The sequence below is a fragment of the Astyanax mexicanus genome, chromosome 1 (assembly GCF_023375975.1).
Source record: "Astyanax mexicanus isolate ESR-SI-001 chromosome 1, AstMex3_surface, whole genome shotgun sequence".
NCBI lineage: Eukaryota > Metazoa > Chordata > Actinopteri > Characiformes > Acestrorhamphidae > Astyanax > Astyanax mexicanus.
Genome location: NC_064408.1, coordinates 9621483 through 9648432, shown reverse-complemented (window position 1 = coordinate 9648432; position 26950 = coordinate 9621483). Strand labels below are relative to the sequence as shown.

The window sequence follows — 26950 nt, the reverse complement described above, 5'->3', positions numbered from 1 at the left end:
CCACAATACTGCATAGTTAATTTTGTGTTGAAATATGTTTTTTTATGTTGTTATGGCTTTCCTATTGTGTTGCTAGGTGATTGTATGGTGTTGCTGTGGTTTTTTTTGCTGTGTTTTTCCCTGGTAGACACATGATCACTGCTAAATAGTTTCGTATTAAGTTAATTTACAGTAGAATTTGCTAATTAAGGTTTACGACTTTTGGTAGCATCATGCTTACTATCTTGTACCCCACATAAATTACATCTTAAACTTACTTCCCCTGCACCCTGAGATTGCTGTATGTGTAAGAAAGAGATTTTAGTCACCTGTTGTGTAAGCACAGTGCTCTATTTGAGTGTCTGGTGCATTCTGGGATTGGTGTTACTGCAGGCAGACACTAAACTGAGTGTTCTTGGACTCCAGAGAGCAGCGAGCGTCAGGGTGATAAACAGGTGTCTGGCACTTCCAGTTTCACAGGTAAGGAGGACACTGTGGAAAGATGGCAGCAGAGCCTGTGAGGAAACACAAGCCTGAACACATCACTCCCTCAGAACAGCAGGCTGATGACACACTGCTGCTACTGTCATTACGGGGAGTGTCGGGGAGGAGGCGGTGAGCTGCTGCTGGTGGTGGTGGTGTCCTCAGAGATGGGGTTGATGAGTGCATTGATAATCTAGACAGCCCCTGTGAGGACAAAGCGGGTTACTTGGGTTGGTTGTATGTGCTTGTGGTCTCCCAGGTGTTTTTTGCTGGTTGTTATGGTGTTCCAGGTAGTTGGTATGGTGTTTATAGTATGATTGCTTTGGTGTTGCTTGGTGATTGAGTTGGATGTATGTGTTTGTGGTTTCCCAGGTGTTGCTTGCTGGTTGATATGGTGTCCCAGGTGGTTGGCAGGGTGTTATGATTACTGTTGTGTCCTGGATGATTGCTTTGGTGTTGGTTGTATGTACTTGTGGTCTCCCAAGTGTTGCTTGCTGGTTGATATGGTATGTCAGGTGGTTGGTAGGGTGTTATAATATGGTTACTTCTGTGTCCCAGATGATTGCTTTGGTGTTACTTGCTGATCGAGTTGGTTGTATGTACTTGTGGTCTCCCAGGTGACTTTTACTGGTTAATGTGGTGTTCCAGGTGGTTGGTAAGGTGTTTATAGTATGATCGCTTTGGTGTTGCCTGGTGAGGATTTGCTTTGTATGTGCTTGTGGTTTCTCAGGTGTTGCTTGCTGGCTCATATGGTGTTTCAGGTGGTTGATAAGGTGTTCATAGTATGATTGTTTTGGTGGTGCCTGGTGAAGTGTTGCTTGTATGTGCTTGTGGTCTCCTAGGTGTTTTTTTGCTGGTTGATGTGGTGTTCCGGGTTGTTGGTAGGGTGTTATAGTGTAATTACTGTTGTGTTCCAGTTGATTGCTTTGGTGTTGCTTGGTGATCAAGTTGTTTGTATGTGCTTGTAGTCTCCCAGGTGTTTTTTTGCTGATTGATATGGTGTTCCAGGTGGTTGATAGGGTGTTTAAAGTATGATTGCTTTGGTGTTGCCTGGTGAGGAGTTGCTTTGTATGTGCTTGTGGTCTCCCAGGTGTTGCATACTGGTTGATGTGGTCTTTCAGGTGGTTTGTAGGGTGTTTTACTATGTGTTCTGTTGCGTCCTGGATAATTTCTTTGGTGATGCTTGCTGATTGAGTCAGTTGTATCTACTAGTGGTCTCCCAGGTGTTTTTTTGCAGGTTGATATTGTGTTTCACGTGGTTTTAATGGTTTTATAGTATGATTACTGTTGTATCCTGGTTATTGTTGATGTAGTTATGATGAGTGACTGGTATGGTGTTGCAGTGTGGTTGCTGTGGTGTCCCAGAGGATTGTGTTGGTGTTGCTAGGTGGTTGAAATTGTTTCATTTGGAATTCCAAGTGTTGGTATGTGATTGCAGGGATGTTGCTTGTTGGTCGATACTGTGTTCCAGGTGGTTGGTAAGGTGTTATAGTATTGTTGCTGTTGTATCCAAGATGATTGCTTGGGTGTTATTGCTTGTGTGTTTATAGGTGGTTGGAAGGGTTTTATGGGGTTATGGTATCTTAGATGTTGGAGGGTGGTTTATACGGTGTGTTTCACATGGTTAGTAGGTACAATGTGGTTCTCTGGTAATTGTGTGAACGTTACTTGTTGGTTTCTGTGGTGTTGTTGGTGTAATGTGCAAAGTAACGGGATAATCACCTGAGTAATGTCTACATTCTGTCCAACAGCTATGTCACTGGATGATGTGAAATGCTCTGTGATCTTCCCACAGTGAAATAACTTACTGGACGCTTTAGAATAAAAAGGAAAGCATGAGGGTAGGAATGGAAGCAGAGAAACAGAGATAAGACTCCTTCCGCTGAAGTCATCCTTACCTGGAAATACGGGTGTGCTGTTCTTTGTGTACGGTGTGTATTTTGAGAAAGCCCCAGAGAACTTTCTGCCTTGAAATGACCTGTAGTTCTCACTACAGTAGGTTTTCACACCAAACTAATACTGGATTTGGCCTTGCTTTACTTTCAAAAGGGCTTCAACCTATCACAGCAAAGATTCTAGAAGGTATTTGAAACATTCCTTTCTTTCAAATCTGTTTGGGGTCCATTTTGAAATGATTGAAGATTAGGTATGATCATGAAGAAAAGCACATGATCAGCAATAGTGCTCAAATAGGCTGTGGCGTTCAAAGCGATGATTTATTTGTATTACCAAGAGTAAAGTGTGCAAAGAAAAAAAAAACTAAATTTCACCACATCATTACAATGTTTTTTTTTCGCATTCTATAAGGCGCTACGGATTATAAGGCACATTTTTAGTGGCACTTGTTAGAAACAGGGGTGTCGCCATGTTTCTCTTATAATAAGTTACTGTAATAACAAAACTGTAATTCTTAAACATTTTCAGATGAGTCAGACAAATCAAACGAGCGCTAGACATTAATCTACACAGATTTCTATTCTAAGAACTGTTTTTCTAGGTGAGTAAAGCGCTTCTGTTTATTTACAGTAAGGTTAGATTTGCAGATTTCCACTAAGGCTTGAGCATTAATGCCACCTAACATACTTCTAGTGCTTAGCAGGTAATGCTAATACTGCTCCAGCAGTGCTAGCCAGGGTTAGAAGTAGACTACAGGCCAATAATACCTCTGAATCACCAGCGCTTAGCAGGTAATGCTAATACTGGAGACCCAAACTGAAACTCTTGTATAACACAGTACTTCAGTGGAGTGGCTTTACTGCTCCTAAATACCTAACTTGTAAAATTCATACATATGGTGGACTGACGATTTTTGGAACCTCCGCCAGCCTGGACTCTTCACATCAGGCAGGTTGTGTCCATTGATTTAAATTGTTGCCACCAAATTGTTGACTCAAGCATCTCTGTGATGCTGTCTTGGCAGCAATCCAGATTTATCACACCATGCTTGATCCTTAAGATGCCCAGTTTTGCTGATCCTCTGCTCACTGCAGCCTCAGCTTTCTGGTCTTGGCTGAAAGAAGTGGCGGAACCTAATGTGGTCTTCTGCTTTAGCTAGCTATTTGCGTCAAGATTTTATGTGTTCAACTTACTGAAATTCTTTTTAGATAATTATCTGAGTTACTGTAGCCTTTTTGACAACTACTGTCACTGTTTAGCACTGGCATCAGATTTAAACCTTGCATTAAAGCAGTTAAACAGTAGACATTGTGTCTCCATCAACTCACTGAACAGGTTTCATGATTATATTGATAGTGTACAGTCAGTCTGCGGTTTGTTGCTTCGTCTCTTTTTTTCTTTGAGGAAAAAGTGACTCGCCTTGCACTCACTCATCACAGCTTAAAAAGAGAATGTCCAGAATATTAGAGTTTTGTGGGCGGCATGGTGGCTTAGTGGATAGCACGTTTGCCTCCCAGTGCTGGGGTCTTATGGGTTCAATCCCAATCTGAGTAGAGTTTCCATGGTCTCCCTGTTTTTACATGGGTTTCCTGCAGGGACTTTGGTTTCCATCCACTTTTGAAATGCATGGAGATCAGGTAAATTGGATTCTCTAAATTGTGTGGGTGCATGCATATGTGGGTGCGTGCCCATATCTGTATTGGCACTCAGTATCTCCTCATGGTTTCTGTGGTTTCTGGTTAAGAGTATGCAGTGCATGATTGGCTGCTTCTGCAGTCCTCCATGTGGACGATGGTTTCCGGTTGAGATTATGCTGTGCGTGATTTGGCTACAAATTCCTAATAAAATTCCTTTAATTATTAATTATTATTATTAATTTCCAAATCATTAACCTTTTTCCATTTCTACCACTAAGTACGACTCGCTGTATTGCAGGAACTGAAATTTCTGATTTCTCATGCACACAAACATGCTTGTGTTCTGAAATTTTCCATTTAAATGAACTGTACAGCTTTCCCTTTTGCATTACCTCCTTGTTCTCAGGCGAGAACGTGTCTCATTGTGTATTTACGAGCTGTAGAAGTGGTGGCCCAACACTTCAGGCCAACTGTGACCTCTCCTCTGACCCTCAGCCGAGTTGTGGGTGTCCTTAACACTGAGAGCCTTGTTCTGAGAGCAGAAAGAAATGGGGAAGCTCTGCTGGGTAGAATACTACAAACTGCTGCTGGTTAAGCAGAATTGATGGATGGTTTGGTGACAACTTATAAATAGTAATATATATTTCATAATTTCAGTCCCAATACAATATAATTCTGATCTCCATATGAATCGATATATGAGTATAAAGCCACTGCCTGTGCTGTGTATCATCACGCTGCCAGACTACAGTAGTCTACAGTAGTGTTCTGCACTTTGTGCTCAGCTTGAATGTGTTGAACTGATGGCAGCTTCTCGTAATGACCATCAGTCAGTAACAGAGGCTGTAAATACTGTAACTATATCTCTTATAACCTAGGTTTGATATGATATGTGGATTATGTCTATAGTTCACTCAAGTTCTTAAATATTGACCTCAGAACACTGGAATGTAGATGCCTGCTCAATGCTTGCTAACAGCCAAACTCAGCAGTAGGCTTGGGGTGTGTTAGCCTCGATGTTTTTTGAGCTGAGCTAATCGCTAAATATTGATAACAGATGGATGGCACTGTACTGGTTTGATTAGGAGGTTCTCTTTGGTTTGATATTATAAGTGATTTATGGCCATAGTTCTTTTGAGTCCTTAGATATTGAGCTCAGAACTCTGGAATTCAGCTATCAGCTTAGTGCTTGCTGACAGCTGAACTCCACAGTAGAATTTCTGAGCTGAATTAATTGCAGATTTTTTTAAATATCAGAATGATGGCCACCATGACCTATATAAACAAGCTGGTTGACCAGCGAGGCAAGAGCTGATGGACTATGGACTGTCTGACATGGGCACAGTGACAAAACATAGATAACTGCGAAGTTTTAGAGGCCAGTGATGCCCTCTTTTCGTCATGCTGTTAGTGCCAGCACCACTGGCAGACGGCAGTATGGCTTACATTAATGAAGTCCTGCAACCAGTGGCCCTACCTTTTCTGGTCCACATGCTGCTGTTCTGGAGCCAACAATCTTAAAAAAAAAAACACACTAATAAGAAAAAAAGGAGAAGATTGGTTAAGGATAAGACTCCCAACTCCTAATACTAATACTGCAGAGTGAGTTTTAGCTAGTACTAAAAGTACTGCTAGTCCAGCAGCTCCAGGGATCCCCAGCATAGCTTTCAGTGATGTGATATAAACAGCACACACCCAGCATGAGCAGCTCTGTGACAGCATGAAGACGCCATTGGCCGTTCCTCACTCTGTCTGGAAATAATGTAGTCTGCTTACATTCCTCACATAGCTGTTAGCAGAGCTCCAAAAAAGACCTAGCAATCTGGACCAGCTGCATCCCCAGACCTCAGCCATTACTCTTAACCGTCTCTGTGGTGCTGAATGTACTGTAGGCTGGAAGATTTTACAGAACCCTCAGTGGTTATTAGAAATCCAGGGAACTGGTGTAACTGCTGGTGTACTCTGAGTCTGTGTTAGAAGGTCGAGATTTCTGGAATACAGGCCTGCAGACCCTGACTGTCTGTTTTGGCTGGAAGTTTATAGGAGTGTCCAGCCCCTCCATAGACTCCACAGCTCTGGTTTCCTCACATTGAGTGAAGCCAGTGGGTGGGGATTTCCTCTGTACGATCACAGAACCCTTTAAGTCTATACCACCATGATAACCTTTTTTTAAAGGTTAACCATTTTTGTGTAACAGTATGCTCTCATTGTATCGATACGTTAGATGTAGGTCATATTTATTGAGCTACACATCCAGAATTAGCAGAAAAAACTGCTGAAGAATGTAAACTGTAGGCCGTAAAAAGAGATATGCCAACAACTTTAACACAGCAAAAGTTCCAAAAACACTATAAATGGACCTAAAATACTCAAAATATTCAGATGTATTCAAGGAGATATTTCACAAAACCTCTGTTGCACAAGTAAAACACAAGTTACAAAATCAAATTACAATATGTTATTATTGGAGACATTAGAGGCCTTACAGTATTGAAATCAGCCACAGTTCCCTTCTTCCTTCTGGGCTCGTCTGGGAGACTTTTCTAGGAGCTGTGGATCGATTAAGCAATTCAATTCCTCTCTTTTCTGAGTGAATAATTGCTATTTGCTGATGTTTTTCTATTTTTCTCATATAAAACACTCATACAGCGAGGAACAGCAGCAAGAGCTCCTTAGACAAAGTGCTGTTCTCATTTTTCTCCAGGCAGAACGGAGCGACTCGACAGAGCTTAGCTACCGTCACTTCGGTGTGTTGGCTTGTTATGCTAACTGGCTAGCATTAGCTAGTGAGCTAAATTTCTGTTTGCACAGTATTTGGGTCTATAAGGTAAGCTTTTGAGACAACAGCGTTATGTGGACTAGCAATGTCCTGTTGGAATAGCGCACCCGAGTGTGCCACTGGTTGCAGGACTTCATTAATTTAAGCCGTGCCTCCATCTGCCAGTGGTGCTGGCACTAACAGGATGAATAATAGAGGGCTTCACTGGCCTCTGAACTTTTCCAATTAGCTGTGTTTGGTCTCTGTGCCCATGACAGTCTATATACAGTTAATAGTCTCAGTTCTTCCTCCCCATGGTTTGCGTAGGTTTTCCAGATCCTTCTTCTTATTGAACTGTGCCACCTTCTATCCACCGCCATCAACAGCATGCTATGGTTGTGTGGCATTTCTTAACCAACATGTGAGGTTGCTATATTTAACATCTGAACAGCAGTCAGTGTGTTTACCCTGTGAGAGTGGAGGGGTGATATAGGACACTAGAGGTGTGAGGGTCAGGTTTATAGCACTTATTAACCACTTAAGTGCTTATTGCACATTAAACCATTTTTAAATCAAGTGTATCCTGCTTGTGTTGGAGTAACTGTCTCTATTGTCCAGGGAAGGCTTTCTGTCTACAGTGTTTGGATCATTATGTGCATGTGATTGCTCACAATAGAATTACCATATTTGTAGGACTATAAAGCGCACTTAAAATCCTTTTATTTTTCCAAAAATTCGCCATTGTGCCTTATAATCTGGTGCATGCTTTTCCTTTCTAGTCATATGGTCTGTCCTGAGATCCTATAATACAGTAAAAAGCTCTAGTCTGCCTGACATAAACCACATTACACTATTATTAATGTCTCCCTCTCAAAAATACAGGGAACTTCAGAATTTAAAAAAAGTTGGTTGTAATTAATTTTGTAGTGTTTGACATCACTAATATATTTTAATTTAATTTTATATCAGTGTAATGCTGATATTTTTAAAGAATAACTATTAAAACTGAAATGCATATGCATGTAATAGCAATATGTGTTGGAAAAATAATCATATTTTAAGCACAAGCAATGATTTTTGTTCTTAATAAAGCACCACAAACATGCTTATTGTTTATTCCAACGAGATCCAGAAGGATAGAGTATGAGAATATGAAATAAGTACATTGTGTGTGAGAATAATTATCGTTTTTTTGTATGTCTTGGTTATAGGGCTGGCCCGAATAGCGTTTTTTGAGCTCCGGATATTCGGCACTGATTCGAAGCGAATATTCGAATATTCGTTTTTAAAAAAAGAGGTAAAAAAAAAAAAAAAAAAAATAGGAAATCACGGCCCCTTTAATCCACTGAAAAATGTTCAATTTGCTCTGACCGACGAGACATATTCACCCCGGATTTTTGGTGTTTTTATCCCGGATTTTTGTGTTTTCACCCCATATTTTTTCTGTGTTTTTAGCCCAGATTTCTTTGTGTTTTCATCCCGGAATTTCTGCTGCCCTACACCGCGGCTTATCCGCTGCGTAAGCAGGCTAGGAGGCTGCTGCTGCACGGTTTCTCCGCTGCGCAAGCCAGCCCAGTAAATTGCTGTTTGTGTTTTCACACTTAGGCTATTTGCTTAAAAAAACAAACAAAAGAAACGTTTGTTCAGGAAGTATTTTATATTCTTAAACATTGTTAATTATATTAGAGGATAGTCATTGTAAACTGTACTTGGTCTATTTCGGTTAAAGGATTGTGCAGGGCATATTACTGATCTTGTATTTTTGCACTTGGGCTATAAGCTCAATATTAAATATTTCGTTTGTTTAGAAATTATTTTATATTTTTAAACCATGTTAAATTATATTAGAGTAGAGGAAAGTCATTGTTAATGACGTTATTGTACTTGGTCTATTTCGGTTTAAGGATTGTGCAGGGCATAGCCGTATTACTGATTTTGTATTTTTGCACTTGGGCTATAAGCTCAATATTAAATATTTCGTTTGCTTAGAAATTATTTTATATTTTTAAACCATTTTAAATTATATTAGATAAGAGGAAATTCGTTCAGACATCATTTTTGTAGGCCAGGCTTTTGTAACCGATTTAGCCCCTTGCGTTTTATTATATAAATCAGTTTCGAAGAGCCTGCATTTTTTTTTATCATGTATAATAGAGGTCTGCGCGAGACTGATTTTTAAACCCACTCTTCCACGCTCCCGCGTTTCTGTCTCGTTACCGCTCCGCAAAAAAATTGCTTCTTTTAATCCCGCGCCCGCCCGCCACATACACATTTCTGCCGCTCCCGCCCCACGTTCCTAATATAAATTAAATAAACTACATTTAATGCTTCAAATTTACTTATATATTTATTAAAACAGCAGCGCTGAATAGTGCGGTCCCGTTCCTTACCCCAGTCCAAACACCATCGGTGTGTGCGTGTGTGTGTCGATCCATCCTGCGCGTTGAGAGTTTTCTTTAGGTTTTTAGGGTTCAAGCACCGAAGGTGCGTAGAACCCTATTGTTTTTGCTAAGATTTTTCTTCTTCTTCTTCTTCTTCTTCTTCTTATTATTATTCTTTTTCTCCTGTAAAAACAGTTGTGCAGCCTAAACCGTAAGTCATAGAGAAATGAAACTTGGTAAGTAGATGTAGGATCAGTGCATCTCGGTGGACAACAAAAATGGCACCGATTGGTCAAGTGGTGGCGCTATAAACAAGGAAATTCATTTTTCACAATTTTCTCAATAACTCAAAAACCATAAGACCTACATTCAAAATTCTTTTTTGATGGATTCCTTGGGTCAATACCAACAACTTTCCAATTTGGACCATGCACTTCCGTCTATATAGATTTTGTGCTAATTTGCATAATATGCAAAACCTACTTTTGCAAACTAGTCCTAGGAATTTTGACCAATCCTGGCATGTTTGGTATCAAAACACTCGTGAGAGCATGCGCTTCAATATTCATTAAGAAAAAGTTGAAATATGTAAACAATATGGCCGCCATATGCAAATTAGTCCTTCCGGATATACGCCCCATTCACTTCAAGAGGTAAATTTGGAGCACTGTTTCTCAGCAACCGTGCAACCTAGCAAGTTGAAACTTTGCATGCAGAATCTATCATACAGCCTCTAAAGGATGTTCAAAGGGCAACTTAATCAATCAACATGGCTGAACACCATCAGCCAATCAGCATTCAGCAGACATTTTGGCAGGCTGAATGTTGCCCAATCTGGATGATATTTGGCAGTTATGTTCAGGTGGAGACACTGTAGTGACCTGCAAAGTGCTGAAACAATCCGCCCACTGGGGGGCGCTGTTCCAAAAAAACGAGTATATGTCAATCATGCTGTACTATTTTGACATCTAATTGTTTTTGCCATATTTAGTACAGTGGCTCTGACAAATTTCTCAATACAACTATGTTTAAAAAGTGCTTTGTTCATTCATAATTGCTAATTGTTTGAAAATAGCTATATTGAAACTACTCTCTGGATATTTGGCCTATCACCTCCATTTCAGTCTTGCTGCACACTGTAGAGTCTCTAGGTAAATGTTCATTAAAAACATTTGTGAAAATTTCACATACAATACTCTCCAGGCATCAAGCAATCTGTGCGTCCTTGGAATTTCTAACCTAAATTGCTGTAACTCTGCAGTATTTGCTGTAATCTCACAATGTTAAAGACCTCTGCACAATATCACTCTGATGAAGCGCCATTTAATACAGAACTAGATTAAGAATAACTTGACATTACATATCATATCAGAACATTCACTCCTTTGTGCCTCTTCTCAACATTAATAACAGGTGAAAGACTTTTGATCATTTCTAAATGTGACAGAATGTCTCCAATTGTGTTAGACCTTCTTACACATCACCATCCTATGCTCTAGTAGGCACCATTGTGCTAGTTGGTGCTTGATGAAGCGCCATTTAATTCAGAACTAGATTTATAATAACTTCGTAATTACATGTCATATCAGAACATTCACTCCTTTGTGTTAATTTAAACTTGTTTGGTCAAACATTTCAGCTTGTTCTGCAAAGGTTCAAAGGTCAATCTGAATACCACTTTGTGAACATTCTGGTTGAAGCCACCTGATCAATACCAATAACATGTAGACACCTTTTGACTAGTTCTAACTCACTTAATGAATATCCTACAAAGTTCACTAGATTTACATGTGAATTTAAGCACTGATCAGGTTGAAAGGCCTCTGCTCAACATTAATAACAGGTGAAAAACTTGATAATTTCTAAATGTGACAGGGCATCTCCAATCATATTAGACCTTCTTACACATCACCGTTCAATGCTCCAGTAGGCACCATTGTGCAAGTTGGTGCTTGAACCCGATGATTGCCGCTTGCGGCTATATATTTTTTTTACAATTATTACAGTTTTCTTAACTATTTATTCATTTGCTCCCGCATCGTCTGGATTAAACTCCCGCTCCAGCCAATAACAGTTCAGTTCTGTCCCGCGCGCAAGATATTCTGACAGGACCCGCGAGAACAGAAGTGGTTAGACTGAGGTGGAACTCTGGAAAGGAGAAAAAAAACGAATATCCGAATACCAAAATTAAAAACCGAATACCTACTCAACGAACGAATATCCGAATACACGAATATTCGGGTCCAGCCCTACTTGGTTACAAAAGTATCATGTTTCGAAGTACTGTATCTGTACCCGTAGAGAACATACGGCCCTAATAATGTCACAGTTTTACCCTAAAACTAGTTTGGGAAATTAAACATAATTTATTTTTACAGTTTAATCTCTCAGAATTGAATATCTTAGCAGGCTGTGTTGTTTCCTGTGCAGCTGAAGAAGTTGTGGAGGAAACTCTGAGTCAGCAGAAAGTAACCCTCCATCACCTCTCAGCCACAACAGATGGAGTACAGAGGCAGTTCACAATGACCTGAAATACAGGCGGCGGGAGCTAATCGCTTGTGTCAGAGCTCTATAAGACTCAGCACTGGTTCTGCTATGAAGGGTTTAACACACTGTGTGTTCAGCTCTTGCTGTGTTATGAATATTAATCCGTGTGAACACTGAATGGATTACTGTGCTGTTGTGAGTGAGGGCTAAGTGTTTGCTATCTAAACAATACAGCTTCTCTTCTGAGGTTACAATGGTAACCATTGTAAATTATTTATAGTATTTTCACACTAAAAAGCACGCCGTATTATAAGGTACACTATCAATAAACATCGATTTTCTGATCTATTTTCATAAATAAGGTGCAATGGATTATAAAGTGCATTTTAAGAGACACTATAAGCAACTTCTAATTCAGCAGGTCTCACCACTGGGTGGTGGTCATGGTGGGGGGTAGCTAGCTAAGTTTTATTACAAAATTATAATAAAAAACACTTTCTTTTAAAGTCAAACAAGTGCTGGATGTTAATCTACACAGATTTCTCTACTGAAAACTGATTATTTGGGTAAGTAAAGTGCTTCTGTTTACTTACAGTAAGCTTAGATTCACAAATTTCTCCAGCACTAAGGCTGGAGCATTAGCATTAGCGGCTAACCTCCTGACAGCGCTACACTGAGGAACTCTGATTGTTCCGGTAAGCCAGTGTGATATTAGCTAGCGGTTCATCTCACATAGCTTTTTTTAACGTGGCAAACAAGCAGACTACAGCCTGATACTCATCTCTGAATGACAAAAGAGCTAGCGCTTAGCATGTTTAGCGGGTAATGCTAATGCTGCTCCAGCAGAGCTATCCGGGGTTAGCAGCAGGCTACAGGCTACTAATAGTCATTTCCACTTCCTTCAAAGCTCAGAGAACTTGACGCTTCTGGACATGGTTAACATTTGGCTTCTTAAAGTTTTGAATAGTAAAGATTTAAGTTGTAGTAAATATAAAACAAAATTTGTTACTGCCAGCACCATTGACAGATGTCTGCATGACACAAAATTACATTTACACAGACCCTTAAAATGACTGCTTTAACACCACATCAGCACTGTTAAAGACTGCAGTGGTGTTGTGCCAGACTGTCACTGAGGCATCTTCATTGATTGGTCTTCAATTACCAGGCCTGAAACTACAAAGCAGAATCAGGATGTGTCTGTTCAGAAGGGGAGGAGAGAAAAAGTAGGAAAGGCTCCCAATGAGGTGAACATCTGTAAGTGTTTAAACAGCTGCTTGACATAGTTTCTCACTGTGTTGTGATGCAAGCAGGAAGTACCGTGCACAGGCTGACCAGGGGTGGACCTGGGTGTTAAACAGAGGAAATGAAAGGGAAGACTAAGATCTTGTGAGTGCTGAGTTACAGTGTTCAATGTGAATGTGCTGGAGGATGTGGCTGTTTTTGGTGGTTGTTTGCTGATCAGCTCCGTCAGAAACCAGCACACACTGAAGCTTTCAGTTCCCACCATCAGTAACCCAACAAACCTACAGGTTCAGCACAGTGTGAAACACAGCTTATCTGCTTTCCTGGCCCAATCCCATTTCACCTCTTGGCCTTACCTTCTAGCCCTTCCCCTTTATTTGCATGTTCACTTCTAGGGCTGGGTATTGTTTAAAAAAATTTAATCCCGATACGATACTTTGAATTCGGTACCAATAACAAAAAAAAACAGTAATTTCTTTCAATTGCAATCAAAAAATACAAAAATCGATGATCGTGGCGCTTTATTATGAACAAAAACATTAGCATTACTGCTAAGCATTAACTGCTTAAACTACAACAATTTTTTCCATAAGCATATTACTCTAGTTCTTTTTAAGGAATATCAGCTTTAGATGAGCTAAATTAAATTATATTAGTGGTGTCCAAAAATAAATTAATCATGGTGACTAAAAAATGAATTAAAATCATGATTGATGAATTGATTTTTTATGACCCTTTAAACTAAGGAACTATAATACTATAAGACTATAAGAATTACTGGCAAGATGGGGTACAAACGAACAAAAAAAACCCCACATTTTTCTTTTTGTTAAAAAATGACAACAACCACTATATTACCATAGTTTATCTAGCTAACTTTCGAGTTCCACCTTAAGTGGTGGAAAGCCCGCGTGAGAAACGATGTTTGTTTATTTATTTATTTATTTATTTATCGTTACTTTTTTCTTGGGTTTACCTGCTTTGAGATCAACTGTTCTGCAATTGGGTTCAACTACCCTCTGGGCTGTAGAGCTACTAGTCTCTAGCACTTCATCCCATTACACTTCATTTTACAAAACAGATTTTTTTTGTCTCCTGCCACGTAATGGCTTGGAAAATATCTTGCTGTCGGCCAAACTTCATTGCCGACCCCTGTCTTAGTGGGAGGATTTTACCCCTTTCACTTGTACCTTACTGATCAGCTCTGTCAGAAACCAGCACACACTGAAGATTTCAAACCCACAGTACCAGCACAGTCTGCTTTATTATCTGCTTTCCTTTCTCTCTCTGTCTGGCTTTCTCTACTGCATTCTTTTTTATTTCTCTTGCTCTGTGCTGTAACTTTCTCTCACTCTCTCTTTCTCTCTCTGACTGTGTGAGTTAGTGTCTCTCCACCCCTTCTCCTCGTTCCTCCTCTACTCGCTACTCAGGCTCGTGAGTGTTACATAAGTGTGTTCTTTCCTGTGCAGCTCTGCTCGTGAACTCATCTGCTGGTCAGAGGAACGGACACGCCGCCATAAAGTGATTTGATCAGGTTCTAATTTTAGGAAGCAGGATAGGGGGTCCCCAACACAGCTCCAAACACAGCACAGTAGCAGTTTATAGGCTCCGTTTAGTCAGTCAAAAGATTTGCAGTATATTTGGTGTTTAACAGTTGGGGCTGGACTATACAGTGGTGTAAAAAAAGTGTAGGTCAGTGCAGGTACTGGGAATCTTGTTAAAGTTTAAGTGTTACGTAATTACAAATAAATATAAATAATAGTTTTGTGAGAATAGTTTTTGCTTTTTGTATTTTTTTTTCGGTTAGAATTTTAAAAAAAGTACAGAAAAAAAGTATAGTTTGGGTATCTGTACCGAATTCCAATATCAAACCAGTATCAAAGAATTTTTAACGTTGCCCAGCCCTTTCTTAACCATATTATGGTATGAGTTGTCACAATATTGGTTCACTCAGTTTGGACCTGATGGTTCAGTACATCAGAAAAAGGCAATCTTTATTTTCAGTTATTTAACTAAAAAAAAAAAATACTAGTGATAGGGTCCTGCTAAATTATTTGAATAATTAAAAAATGGGAAATACTGTATTTTTTTGACTACAAAGTGCACTTAAAATCCTTTATTTTCCCAAAAATCGACAGTGCATCTTATAATCCGTTGCACCTTATATACGAATTCTACCAGTTGGGTATTAAGAAGCAGTAAGGCCACTCAGCATTAGCATCAGTCTAGCGCTATCCGGGAGCATTTATGCCCCCCCAAGTGCTTCAATTAGCGTCTAATGCTAATGCTGCTGCACCCAGCCTTAGAGCTGGAGAAACTTAACTTAAAATACACCATTTTATATGATTAAATATTGGAAATCTAAGTTCACTGTAAATAAACGGAAGCACTCTAAACACCTAAAGAAACAGTTTTCAGGAGAGAGATCTGTGTATATTAACATCCAGCACTCGTTTGATTTTAAAAGAAAATTAGTTTTTTTTTGTTAAGGATTACAGTTTTGTTTACTTAGGTGCTTCCTCCAGCTTTCTGATTAGAAGGGAAACATGGCAACAACCTTACTCACTTAAATGTAGGCTTCCTTACTAGTGTCACTTAATGGGCCTTATAATCCAGTGCGCCTTAGTCTGTAATATACGGTATTTAGAAATAAATAAAATAAAAATTAAATGCTTCTACAAGTTAAACTCTGCAGTAGATTCACACACTGTAGAAATGTTTAACAGCCTGTTACAACACAGCATGTTTTTGTCTCATAAAGAGGCCTGTACTGTCAGTATGAGAATTGTTTTGTTTACTGGGAGGAGATGAGAATTCTTTCACTACACCAAAACAGCACAACAGCAGTTCATGATCAGTACTCGCAATTTTTTTAGTTTTCACATTTTCAGATTACTTTTAAACAGTAAAACAGTGTGTTGCTTGTGATCAACTGTGACTTTCCCTGTATTTTGAAGTGTTTGTACACACGCCTTATAATGAACGCATTCAGCAGGATAAAATGCACAGCAGGACCCCAGTAGTTTTGTCAAATTACAGAATATTCATGTTTAAATTTCATGTTTTTTTTTTTGTTTTTTTTGTCAGGAGCAGTGCTGGAGCTCGCTACAGGGAATCATTTATCTTTTCACTACTCACAAGTTTCAGTATCTGAGATATTAATGTGATTTTATGTTTCTGTTTCAGATCCAGACGTTTGGAGTGGAGGCACCATGCAAAACAGTGGAAGATCTAACGAGCGGAGTGGTCATGGCCCAAGTCCTGCAGAAAATGTGAGACATACACATTTACTGTATACACACACATACACAAACATCATGTTTGATAGACACAATTAGAATATCATTGAAAAATGTTACTTTATTTCAGTAATTCAGTTCAAAATGTGAAACTCATATATTATATAGATGTATTACACACAGAGTGATCTATTTTAATCGTTTATATTATGGCTTACAGCCAATAAAAAGCCAAAAATCAGTGTCTCAGAAAATTAGAATATTATATAAGACCAATTGGTACTTTTGGCTACAGTGTGGGCAGTGTGCCAAGTCCTGCTGGAAAATGAAATCCGCTTCTCCATAAAAGTTGTCAGCAGCAGAGTGAAGCATGAAGTGCTGTAAGATTGCACTGACTTTAGACTTGATAATAAAACACAGTGGATCAACACCAGCAGATGACATGTCTCTCCAAACCATCACTGATCATCAGTAAATTTTAACTTTCATTTAAAGTAAATCAAGGGAGTAGAGTCTGGAGGAAGAGTGGAGAGACACACAGTCCAAACTGCTTGAGGTCTAGTATGAAGTTTCCACCAATCAGTGATGGTTTGGAGAGACATGTCATCTGCTGGTGTTGATCCACTGTGTTTTATTATCAAGTCTAAAGTCAGTGCATTGTCTTTGCGGATTTCATTTTCCAGCAGGACTTGGCACACTGCTGAAAGTAGTAGAAAACTTTTTATATAAAATTCTGATTTTTTGAGACACTGATTTTTGGGTTTTCATTGTCTGTAAGCCATAATCATCAACAATAAATAAATAAACGCTTAAAATAGATCACTCTGTGTTTAATACATCTATATAATATATGAGTTTCACATTTTTAACTGAATTAGTGAAATAAAGTAACTTTACAATGATATTTAATTTTTTTTGAGATGCACTAGTTTATTATATTTGTCAAAACTGCCAATCATCAAGGTGCAAGCACCAACTCTGTAATTAAAATGAATGCATTCAGTTGAATCGCCAGATATGCTATATTGAACACAGAATATACAATTATCAAATAAAGATAGATGGATGAATTATTGATGGATGGAAAATAGAAACCTTTGTTGCATTCTCTCTTATCTGATCTTTCTTTTGTTCCTGTTCTCCTCCTCAGAGATGGCGTATATTTCAGCGATGGCTGGATCAGCCGTATAAAGAGTGAAGCTGGAGATAACTGGAGGCTGAAGGTAAATGATTATGTTTATGTTTCAGTGGTGTATTGGTGGGGGTATTGTAGGTTCTTCTTTGCTTCATGTTTGTCTTCTCTTCTTTTTTCTTCTACAGATCAGTAATTTGAAGAAGATACTGAAGGGTATTTTAGATTACAACCGTGAGGTAAGAATTCCACAGAAACTAAATTGTGTCCAGTAACTTTTGCAGGGTTCATACGGTCATGAAAAACCTGGAAAAGTCATGGAATTTGAAAATAACAAATTCCAGGCCTGGCTAAGTTTTGGAAAAATAAAAAATGCTCAGAAAGTTTTGGAAAAGTCATGGAAATTTGCTCTGTAAATCCATTGTGTCACTTTGCGTTAGCAATTAGTGTTTTTATATTAATGTTAAGGCATTTTTTAGGCTGTAATGGTTATCTCTTTCTCTCTTTCCTTGGAAAGCAGGATTAGAAATCCCATTTTAAGTAAGATATAGGCCTACTATAATAAGTTTTAACAGGGATTTTTAGTTTTATTGTATATGTCTGCATTAATATTGACCATGACCATACAGTACGGATTGTATGGTCATGAAAATTTGCCATGAGGGCTAGAGACCGACCGATATGGGTTTTTCTAAGGCCGATGCCGATACCGATCATTAGTGGTCAGAGTCAGCCGATGGCCGATGTGACCTGCCGATTTTTAGGGCCGATATGCTATCGTATTATACTTATTTGGCATGCTTAAAATCATACTAGTAAGAGGAGGCACAACAGTTGTAAACTTCACACAATTTATTGAAAATAAGGTTAGCATTTTATAGTGACTTTAATGTTACTATATCACTATATGTCAATAAAAAAATATTAATTTTATTTAGATTGTATTATCCATAACATTTTATTTTATTCATTATATAACATATGTTCTATATACACTATATATTCATGTTTATAGTAGAAATATTATGTTGGCTATTATATAAAATTTACTGTAGGGGCCTACTAATTAACAAATGTATGACTTGTTGCAGTCTGTTAGTCTATTAATTGTTCATTTTAATATGTTTAACAGAGTGCAAGAAGACTTCCATAATGTGACAACTTTAGATAGTTACTCCAAAACGGCAAAGCTCATTTCTTCTTCAACTCCATGCAGTTGAAAACGAATGGACATGGGAGGACAATGTTATAAAATGTTCACATTAGGGCTGCAGCTATTATTTTACAAAAATGGGTGACGTTTAAATTAAGAATAAAATTATAAATAATGCAAAAACAGACAGGTGCTGTAATTTAAATATAGCTTTATCTGTTTTTTTTTCTTCTTCAAATGAGCTCCTTAGCCAGAGAAACGAGTCTCATCAGCTGTACTGGAGGTTCGGTGCGTGAGCGGAAAATGAGTTGACAAAGCTGAAGAGCGCGGACTTTATAGGTTCAGGATAAAATGAGCTTTTATCAGAAAAGTCTGGAGGGGGTTCTAAAGTAGAACCCGACAAAACAGAAAATTCTGCTCATCGTTTCATTTAATATCTAACAGCGCAAACCGCTTTAAACGGGTGAGTTTTACAGCAGAACAGCAGGAGGCGGCATGATTTAATGTCTGTTTGTAGTGAAGGAAAAAGAGATGTTTTATTTTAACTCCATTATTTTAGAAACTATTTGTTTTATTAATTCGTTTACAATAAAGCTTATTTATATATAAGGAGAAGTACAGTCCTCTAATAATCCTGACTAACCAGTAATTATTATTTCAGCACAGCTGATGCTGCGAATATCCTTAAACAGTTTTAGTCCTGCCCTTTTTCATTTCGTCTAAAAATAATTTAAATACTGAAAATATCAAGTGTTAATTTGATTTTATTTACTTAGATTTTCGTTTCTGAAGAAGAGACGTCAGTTATTTTATACTAGAGCTTATAGATAGGGCTTGCCTTGCATAGTCAGGGCGCATTCCAAATGCACTCCTGCCATCAACGCTAAGCATAGTTTCGTTTGGAGAGAAATGCTACAACACCGATGCAGTTGAAATTCTATTCTTTTTCAGTAAATGAAGCAACATCACAGATTACTAATCATGAGAGAAAATATAGACTTTGGGACACTGGATTGTAAAAATGGATGCCTTACCCGTTGAAAGTCTTGCTCACTCTTGAAACCTTGCGCTGCGTTCCAAGTAGCTGCCCGCAGATGTGCCGGATTAAAATCGGCGCGGCCAAATAAGAAAATCGGCCGATGCCGATCGATAAAAAAATAACAAAAATCGGCCGATTAAATCGGCTGGCCGATCGATCGGTCGGCCTCTAATGAGGGCTTGGAAAAGTCATTAAAATGTATTGGTTAAAACGTGTATGAACCCTGCTTTTGCCTTGTACCCTGGATATTAAAGAACGCTGCACTGTGTGCTGAGTGCCGTGTGTGTGTGGGTGTAGCACTCAAACTCAAAATGACTTGTGTATACAGTACTAGTAAAAATCTGAACACACCTTCTCATTCAGTGTTTTTATTCATTTCCTACATTGTAAGTTAATGCTAAAGGCATCCAGACTATCAAGAGGCACATAAGGAATAATGTAGTAACTTAAAAAGTGTTAAACAAACCAAAATACTCTGTGAAGAAGCTTTTAGCTGGGTCAGTCCTGATGAGAGCCAGTTTCATCATAACGGTTCTTGAAATGTTTTAGATTGACTGATCTTTATTTCTTAGTCATTTTTTTTTCTTTATTTAGTGGCGTGGTTCTTGTCATAATGGACAAGAGTAATGGATTAGAACATTATTCAAATAGAGCTATTATTCACTGTATACCTGTAACTCTACCTCTTCACTACTTTACTTTAACTGATGCTCTCAAACACTTTATTAAGAGACAAGAAATTCAAGTAATTAACTCTTGATGAGTTCAGCACAGCTGTTAACTGAAAGCCTGAATTCCAGGTGACTCTTCCTCATAAAGCTGACTGAGAAAATCCAGCAGAGATGTACAAGTCATCTAAGCAAGAGGTGCTACTTTGAAGAATCTAAAATATATTCTGGTTTGTTTAACACTTTTTTTGTTTAGTAAGCAATTCCATATGCATTAATTTACAATGCAGCAATTTTTTTTGATAGTAAAAAAAACTGAATTTAAAGTGTATCCAAACTTTTGATACTGTATATGTTTATTCCATGTGAAAGGCCTTTATATGCATGTTTGTTGCTTTTCATTTGTGACATAATTTGGTCTGTTCATTCCTTTTTACATTGTGTCCAAATGTCATGGTGAATAAACCAATAGAAATGCTCTAAATTTACTTTTTTTTCTACATTTACTTCCATTAAAAAGTACATTTTGTCAAAATTTCTCTTTCTCTCTTTCTCTCTCACTGTTTTTTCATTTTTTCCTCTTGTTCCATTTGTCTTGCCCCCCCCCCACCCCCCCCCCCCCTCTCTCTCTCTCTCTGTATGTCTGTAGATTCTGGGGCAGCAGATTAATGACTTCACTCTTCCTGATCTGAATTTGATTGGGGAACACTCGGATGAGGCGGAGTTGGGCAGAATGCTGCAGCTCATACTGGGCTGTGCCGTCAACTGTGAACAGAAACAAGGTGTGTGTGTTATAGAAGTGTATATGTATATATGTGTGTGTGTGTGTGTGTGTGTGTGTGTGTGTGTGTGTGTGTGTATGGGTGTATAGTGTGAGCGTGGGCTGTGTGATCAATATATACACAGCTGCTGTGATGTATTGATGAAGAGCGTGAAGAGCACTGTGGGAGTGTTGTCTGTGATGAACGCCCACCGCTCAGAAAAGCCTCAGGCCAAGTGGAAGACACACACACACACACACACACACTCACTCACTGATCTGTATTCTTCCACTCTTCCACAGTCCTCTTTTCTTTCTGTCTGTTTGTTTCTGTTTGTTTCTGTGTTCATGAATTCAGTAGCAGACTACCTGGGTCTGTCTCACTGCTTAAAGCTGTTCAAATTAGATTTTATACTGTTATAAATACAATATTACAGTGTAATACCATAATAACACATTGTTCTAATTCGACTGAAAGGTGGTGATTTAGCTGCGTGAAATTTGGGAATGTTACAATGTAAAATAATAATTTTCTGTAAATTAAATTTAAACACATCCTGCATCAAAATACTAAGAAGTTCTTGATGTTCGCCTGTGCTCTGTGTATTTTTGTGATGACCATATTCTTGACAAAATGACAAAACACAAACATTTAAACATTTTTTTATTTATTTCAAGATCGTACTACTGTAACAAATTTAAACAAATAACATAACTGTTTTAAACATTAAGGGTGAATCCCATTTCTCCCCTTGGACCTACCCCTTACCCCTACCCCTCTGTTTTGCGCGTGCACGTCAAGGTGTAGGGGTGTCCCGATTCCTGTTAGGATGAAGTGGTAGGGGTAAGGGGTAGGGCTAGTTAGCCCTTTAAACGGAGATTTTCCAGACCCACACTTCGTACCGAGGGGTATGAGAATGACTGGCAAGATGGCGGAACAAGCTACCAAAGAAAGTATTTTCCATGTTAAAAATTACGATTAGCACTGTATTACCTTAGTTTATTGTGTAGTTTTGATGTTTTATGGCTGAATTCTTCGTAACAAGCATAAAAAGTTCGCTAGTAGTTCGTTTCGGTAGCTAGCTAGCTAGCTAACTTTCCCGTTCCACCTTAAATGGTGCAACAGACGGCAGGCGCTACCGCATTTAAGGCGGAACGGAAAAAATAAATCAAATAAAAAATAATCAGAGCTAATTTCAGCTCCCCATCACAGAGGAATTAAGGAATGGACAATATTAATTAATTTCTGCACCTCCTGCCCCCTTTCTGTACACATATAATGCCCTAAAGTTAACTAGTTAACCAGGCTACTGAACTTTAGCGCTCCACTGCTATCATCACATCAGCCCAGCAGGGTCACCTACACACCACCGCTAGTAGCCTGGTCATAAATCAGTGCTATTTATTTATGTATTTATTGTTCATTGACAAACGTCATTGTGATATACCAGTGATTCCTCTGTCACTGAGGACCCATATTCTTGCACATTATATTGTTTTTGGAACACATTACCTGCTCCAGGACCAGTGTTGGGAACCAGTGTGATATACAATTTCTAGTATATTATGGAGGCTATTTTCAATAAGATTCACCTTTCACCGGGTGCTTGAAGGGTTGTCCCAATTCCTAGGGGTAGGATTTTACCCCTTCCCCTTGTAACTCCGTTCCAAGGGGAAGGATTACACTCGAAAAGAAGGGGTAGGGGTAAGGGGTAGGGCCAAGGGGAGAAATGGGATTCACCCCAAGTGGAAACAGAAATAAAATCTGTAAACCTGAGAAGAAAGCTGATTGTCTCTCTGTTTTTGCCGGCAAGCACAGCAGCTGATCACTCCGCCACTAGTTTTATTTATTTGATTGTCTATGATCCAGTAATTCTTATAGATATCATTCTTTAAGAGTGCTGAAAGATTTACACCACAGTTCTGTTGTGTCGATTTCTGATTTCTGATCTCTGCTCTCTACAGAATACATCCAGACCATCATGATGATGGAGGAATCTGTGCAGCATGTTGTGATGACGGCCATTCAGGAGGTGAGAGAACTTACTCTGTCTTTTTTTTTTTTTTTTTTATATATATATATAATTTTATTTCAAATTTTTCCCATTTTCTCCCCAATTTACACGGCCAATTACCCAACCCACTCGTTGCTCCCTCTAAGTGTCGGCAGCTTGATGGCAAAGCTGCATGAGCGGGGGTGCTTTAGACCACTGGACCACTCAGCGCCCCTCAGTCTTTTAATTCCTGTCTGGATGGCATTAGTTTCTAAGGGGGTTCTGAGGTCATTTTCTCTTTTATGAGGGGTCCTCTTTGATTTTATTCCCGCCCGGAACGACCATGTATGTGTTTTTCTCAGACGTCCTCTGAGAGAAGATTACAGGCTGAATTATTTTTTGCCGAACTCTGTGGTCCTTCAGTAATTTTATTCCCATCCAGACGCACATCTGAGTTTCGCTACCTCGCGTTTAGTAAAATAGCTATTTGTCCACTGCCACTCACCGTAATAAGAAAAAAACTTCGGACGCACGTTTCCACGGAGATACAAATTTGCCCCAAACCGAAATGAATAAGAATCTTCTCTGCTCCAGTGTTACTCTGTGTGCAAAACCTGGTATCATGTGACAAAAAAGTCACTGGTCCTCCTGTTTTTTCAATTGCAGTACGGATGTAAGAGTACACTTATATAAGAGAAGTGTGACACATTTTTCACAGGCGTCTCACTGGGAAACTAATACCATCCAGCTAGGGCTTTAAGGTGTTTTCACACTTGTCCACACAGTGGACCAATTCTGGGCTCGTTTGGGGCAGTGGGGGGAGTTTCCAAAGGACTTGAAAGCAGCTTGACCAAACTTAACAGACCCGCGGGGAAAGCGTACCCGGATCCAGAAGAAAATTCTAGTGTTTTCTGAGACTGTTCTCACTCTCAACTCATCTCTTTGTTTGTATTTGTTTTACAGCTCATGAGTAAAGAGACTCCGGTTTCTGGAGGAAACGACTCGTATGTTGATCTGGACAGACAGGTGAGTCTGAGCTGATCTTTACTGAAGTCTATAGAGAGCATAACGTGTAAAGTGATCTTGATCATGACTGAATCTGAGTGTGTATTTGCTGTGTGTGTGAATGTATCCTCAGCTGAAGAAGACGGTAGAGGAGCTGAACGACGCTCTGGCCTCTAAAGAGGAGATCGCCCAGCGCTGCCATGAGCTGGACATGCAGGTAAGTGCTCAGCTCCCCCAGCTTCTCCCTGTAATACTCATCCGCTTGCTCAGCCTTTATATAATCTTCTATTGAATGGCTTCGGTTTGTCTCTGCCACATAAATATTGTTTCCTCCATGTAGTCGCCTCTTGTTTACCAGCAAATCCATACATCTCCATATAGTGCAATTCTATAAAGAGCAAAATGCTTACAGAGACTTACTGTAGGCTGCTGATGATAATGATCCTCTTTTACAACTGTGAGCAACATTTTCACTCATCAGTCTGCACAGCTGGATACTGTTCTCAGGATTTTTTACTCTATTAGTGAGACACTGTGAAGATCTGGACAGTGTTTTCATCTGCATAAGCTGAATAAGTACTTGAAAATATAGTGAAAAAAACTTAGATTATTGTTATAAAGTAAAAGATTAATTGGAATAAAACAAAAGCTGAGTAGCATTAGGATGTTATGTTGTTATATATTATTATAAGATATATTAGTATTATACCTTTATGTCCAACATTTGACACTTTACTTAAAAAAAAAATGAGTAGGTCAATTTTTCTCAGTGTAAAGTGCATATAATTGATTTTTTTAATTTAATTGCAGAATTGGATGTATTTTAGATATAAAAAAAGAAAAAATATATATATATATTTTTATTATTATTATTTTTTTTATAGCAAAAAAAGGTAGGAACATGCCAACCCAGACCTTATTCCAGAATGTCAATTTTTTTACAAGATGTGTATGGATATAGTCGCTCTCTTCAAAATAGGAGCAGCTATATGTTTCAAAAATAAGGCAAAACACAAACAGACCTTTTATTGTAGAATTATACATTTATAGTACATTTACAGAATATGTTCCTAGCTATATTGGGTTTCATTTACTTAAAAAAAATAAAAGTATCATTTAATAATTGTGTCATTATCAGTACCTGTACTTCCATAGTCATACATATATGTTTGTAGAATATTTATTAAATACACACAGTCAAGTATGGCAGTAGAAAAATACACAAATTAATACAACAGTATAACAGTAATGTATAAAAACAACAACAAAAAAGCTTTAGGACAGCCTTGTCAAGGCCCATAGAAGAAGTAGTAGTTTATAAATAAAAAAACAGTGGTAAGTTTTACAATATAACCTTTTGTCCTCAGTTCTTGTAACTAGTGTTAGGGGTGGGCGATATGGCCATAAAATAGTATCACAATAACGATGCTCTTGGCGATATGATAAAACACTGAATAAAAAAAAAAAAAATTCAAGAATACACTACTGCAACAAAATGAAAATTACATTTTATTATTGAGTGCGATATGATAAGGCACAGCCCTAACTGAGATATTAAAAAATACAAGAATTGTGTCAGATTTGTAACCAGTACAAGTCAATGATCCAGGATTAATGTAAAATAAATGATACTAGACAGATGTAGTCTGTCTCTATTAGATATAGAATGGGAAATGAGAACAATGTAATTTTTTTCTTTTGCTAAAAACAGTAAAAAAAATAAAAAGAGTAGTACCCTGATGTGATAAGTAGGGGTGGCTGATATTTTTGGATATAATATTGTTCATGATATACAAAAATATTGCAGATATTATTGCGTACGATACAATATGGCACACCCCTAGTCAGTATATGGAAAATTAACCTAGAAAGAAAATCAGCTAGCTTTGAATGGACTGTTTTTGTGTTTTCACAAAAAACAACATAAAAAAGCTAAATATTCAAACAGTAGCTTTTCCCTAACAGTTTAGTTCCACCCATTAATGCTGTAATTAAAAGCTCAGTTTTTGTGTATAATTATCAACCCATAACTGCTTTAAGTACGTCTTAAGTAAGAGAATAGAAAAATAAATATACTATCAGATGTGGTCTTATTTTCTGTTGTGTGATATATCTGATACACCATTTCCGTCTGGTATCAGACCAACACTGATACTGATGCTGTGTATCGGATCAGTGCCACCTCTGCTTTTCTCAGTAGCTGCTTTCCTCTGAGCAGAATGGCTGTAGTGCAGCAGCCCCCATTGCCTGTTCATTTAGAGAGTGGTAAGCCCCCAGCGCTCGCAGCTCATGGTAGATGGCTGTTGTTATTTAGCTGTTTTTAGCTGTGTTTAGTTGTTTATAGCTGATTTTAGCTGTTTCAGGTGTTTTTAGATATATTTAGCTGTATTTAGCAGATGTTTAGTTACATTTAGCTGATTCTTTTGTTTGTTTTTAGCTGTATTTAGCTGTTTTTAGCTGTCTCAAGTGTTTTTAGATATATTTAGCTGATTTTAGCTGTATTTAGCAGATGTTTAGTTACATTTAGCGGTTTTATGTTGTTTTTAGCTGTTTTTTAGCTGTTTCAAGTGTTTTTAGCTGTATTAAGCTGTATTTCACAGATTTTTAGCTGTATTCTGCCGTTTTTAGCTGTTGTGTAAAGTATAGAAATTGTGTTTCTACCTGTGTTTGTTTCTTTATTCTCTTTTTTTCCTCCTCCTCCTCCTCCTCCTCCTCCTCTCTCTTTATGTTTTCCTCTGTCCCGTGTGGTGATTTCTGTCCCTTGTCTTGATCTGAAGGCGTACCTCGTGCAGGAGGAGCGTGATAGGCTGAGATTAGAGTATATTGAACTAGATGAGAGGGTAATGTTCCCCTTTTCTGTTCACTCCTCCTGTTCACTCACTCTGTGCTTTTCTGGCATCCAGAGTTTCCCACCCGCTTTCTATAACATCCTTCAGTAGTGTGCAGGCCCTTTAACTGTATGGGTATGTTGAAGAATGTGTGTGTGTGTGTGTGTGTGTGTGTGTCCATGGAATCCAGAATATGGATAACTCTGATCATAAATGTGCTTAAGCAGTGCAGTTTTAGTCATAAATTTACCTCAGCAGTGCTTCTC

The 26950-nt window shown here is 38.4% G+C and overlaps 1 protein-coding gene across 3 annotated transcripts in view; it reads left to right on the top strand.

The window, feature by feature from the left end:
- The window catches only part of hook3 (hook microtubule-tethering protein 3), a 77492-nt gene that overhangs the window by 7834 nt on the left and 42708 nt on the right, over positions 1 to 26950 (top strand). For all 3 annotated transcript variants that reach the window (XM_049463499.1, XM_022668825.2, XM_049463466.1), the window contains exons 2-8: positions 16053 to 16138; positions 17256 to 17328; positions 17426 to 17476; positions 20747 to 20879; positions 22823 to 22890; positions 23815 to 23877; positions 23990 to 24073. In XM_049463499.1, the coding sequence (XP_049319456.1) occupies positions 16053 to 16138; positions 17256 to 17328; positions 17426 to 17476; positions 20747 to 20879; positions 22823 to 22890; positions 23815 to 23877; positions 23990 to 24073 (558 nt within the window). The remainder of the gene's footprint in view (positions 1 to 16052; positions 16139 to 17255; positions 17329 to 17425; positions 17477 to 20746; positions 20880 to 22822; positions 22891 to 23814; positions 23878 to 23989; positions 24074 to 26950) is intronic.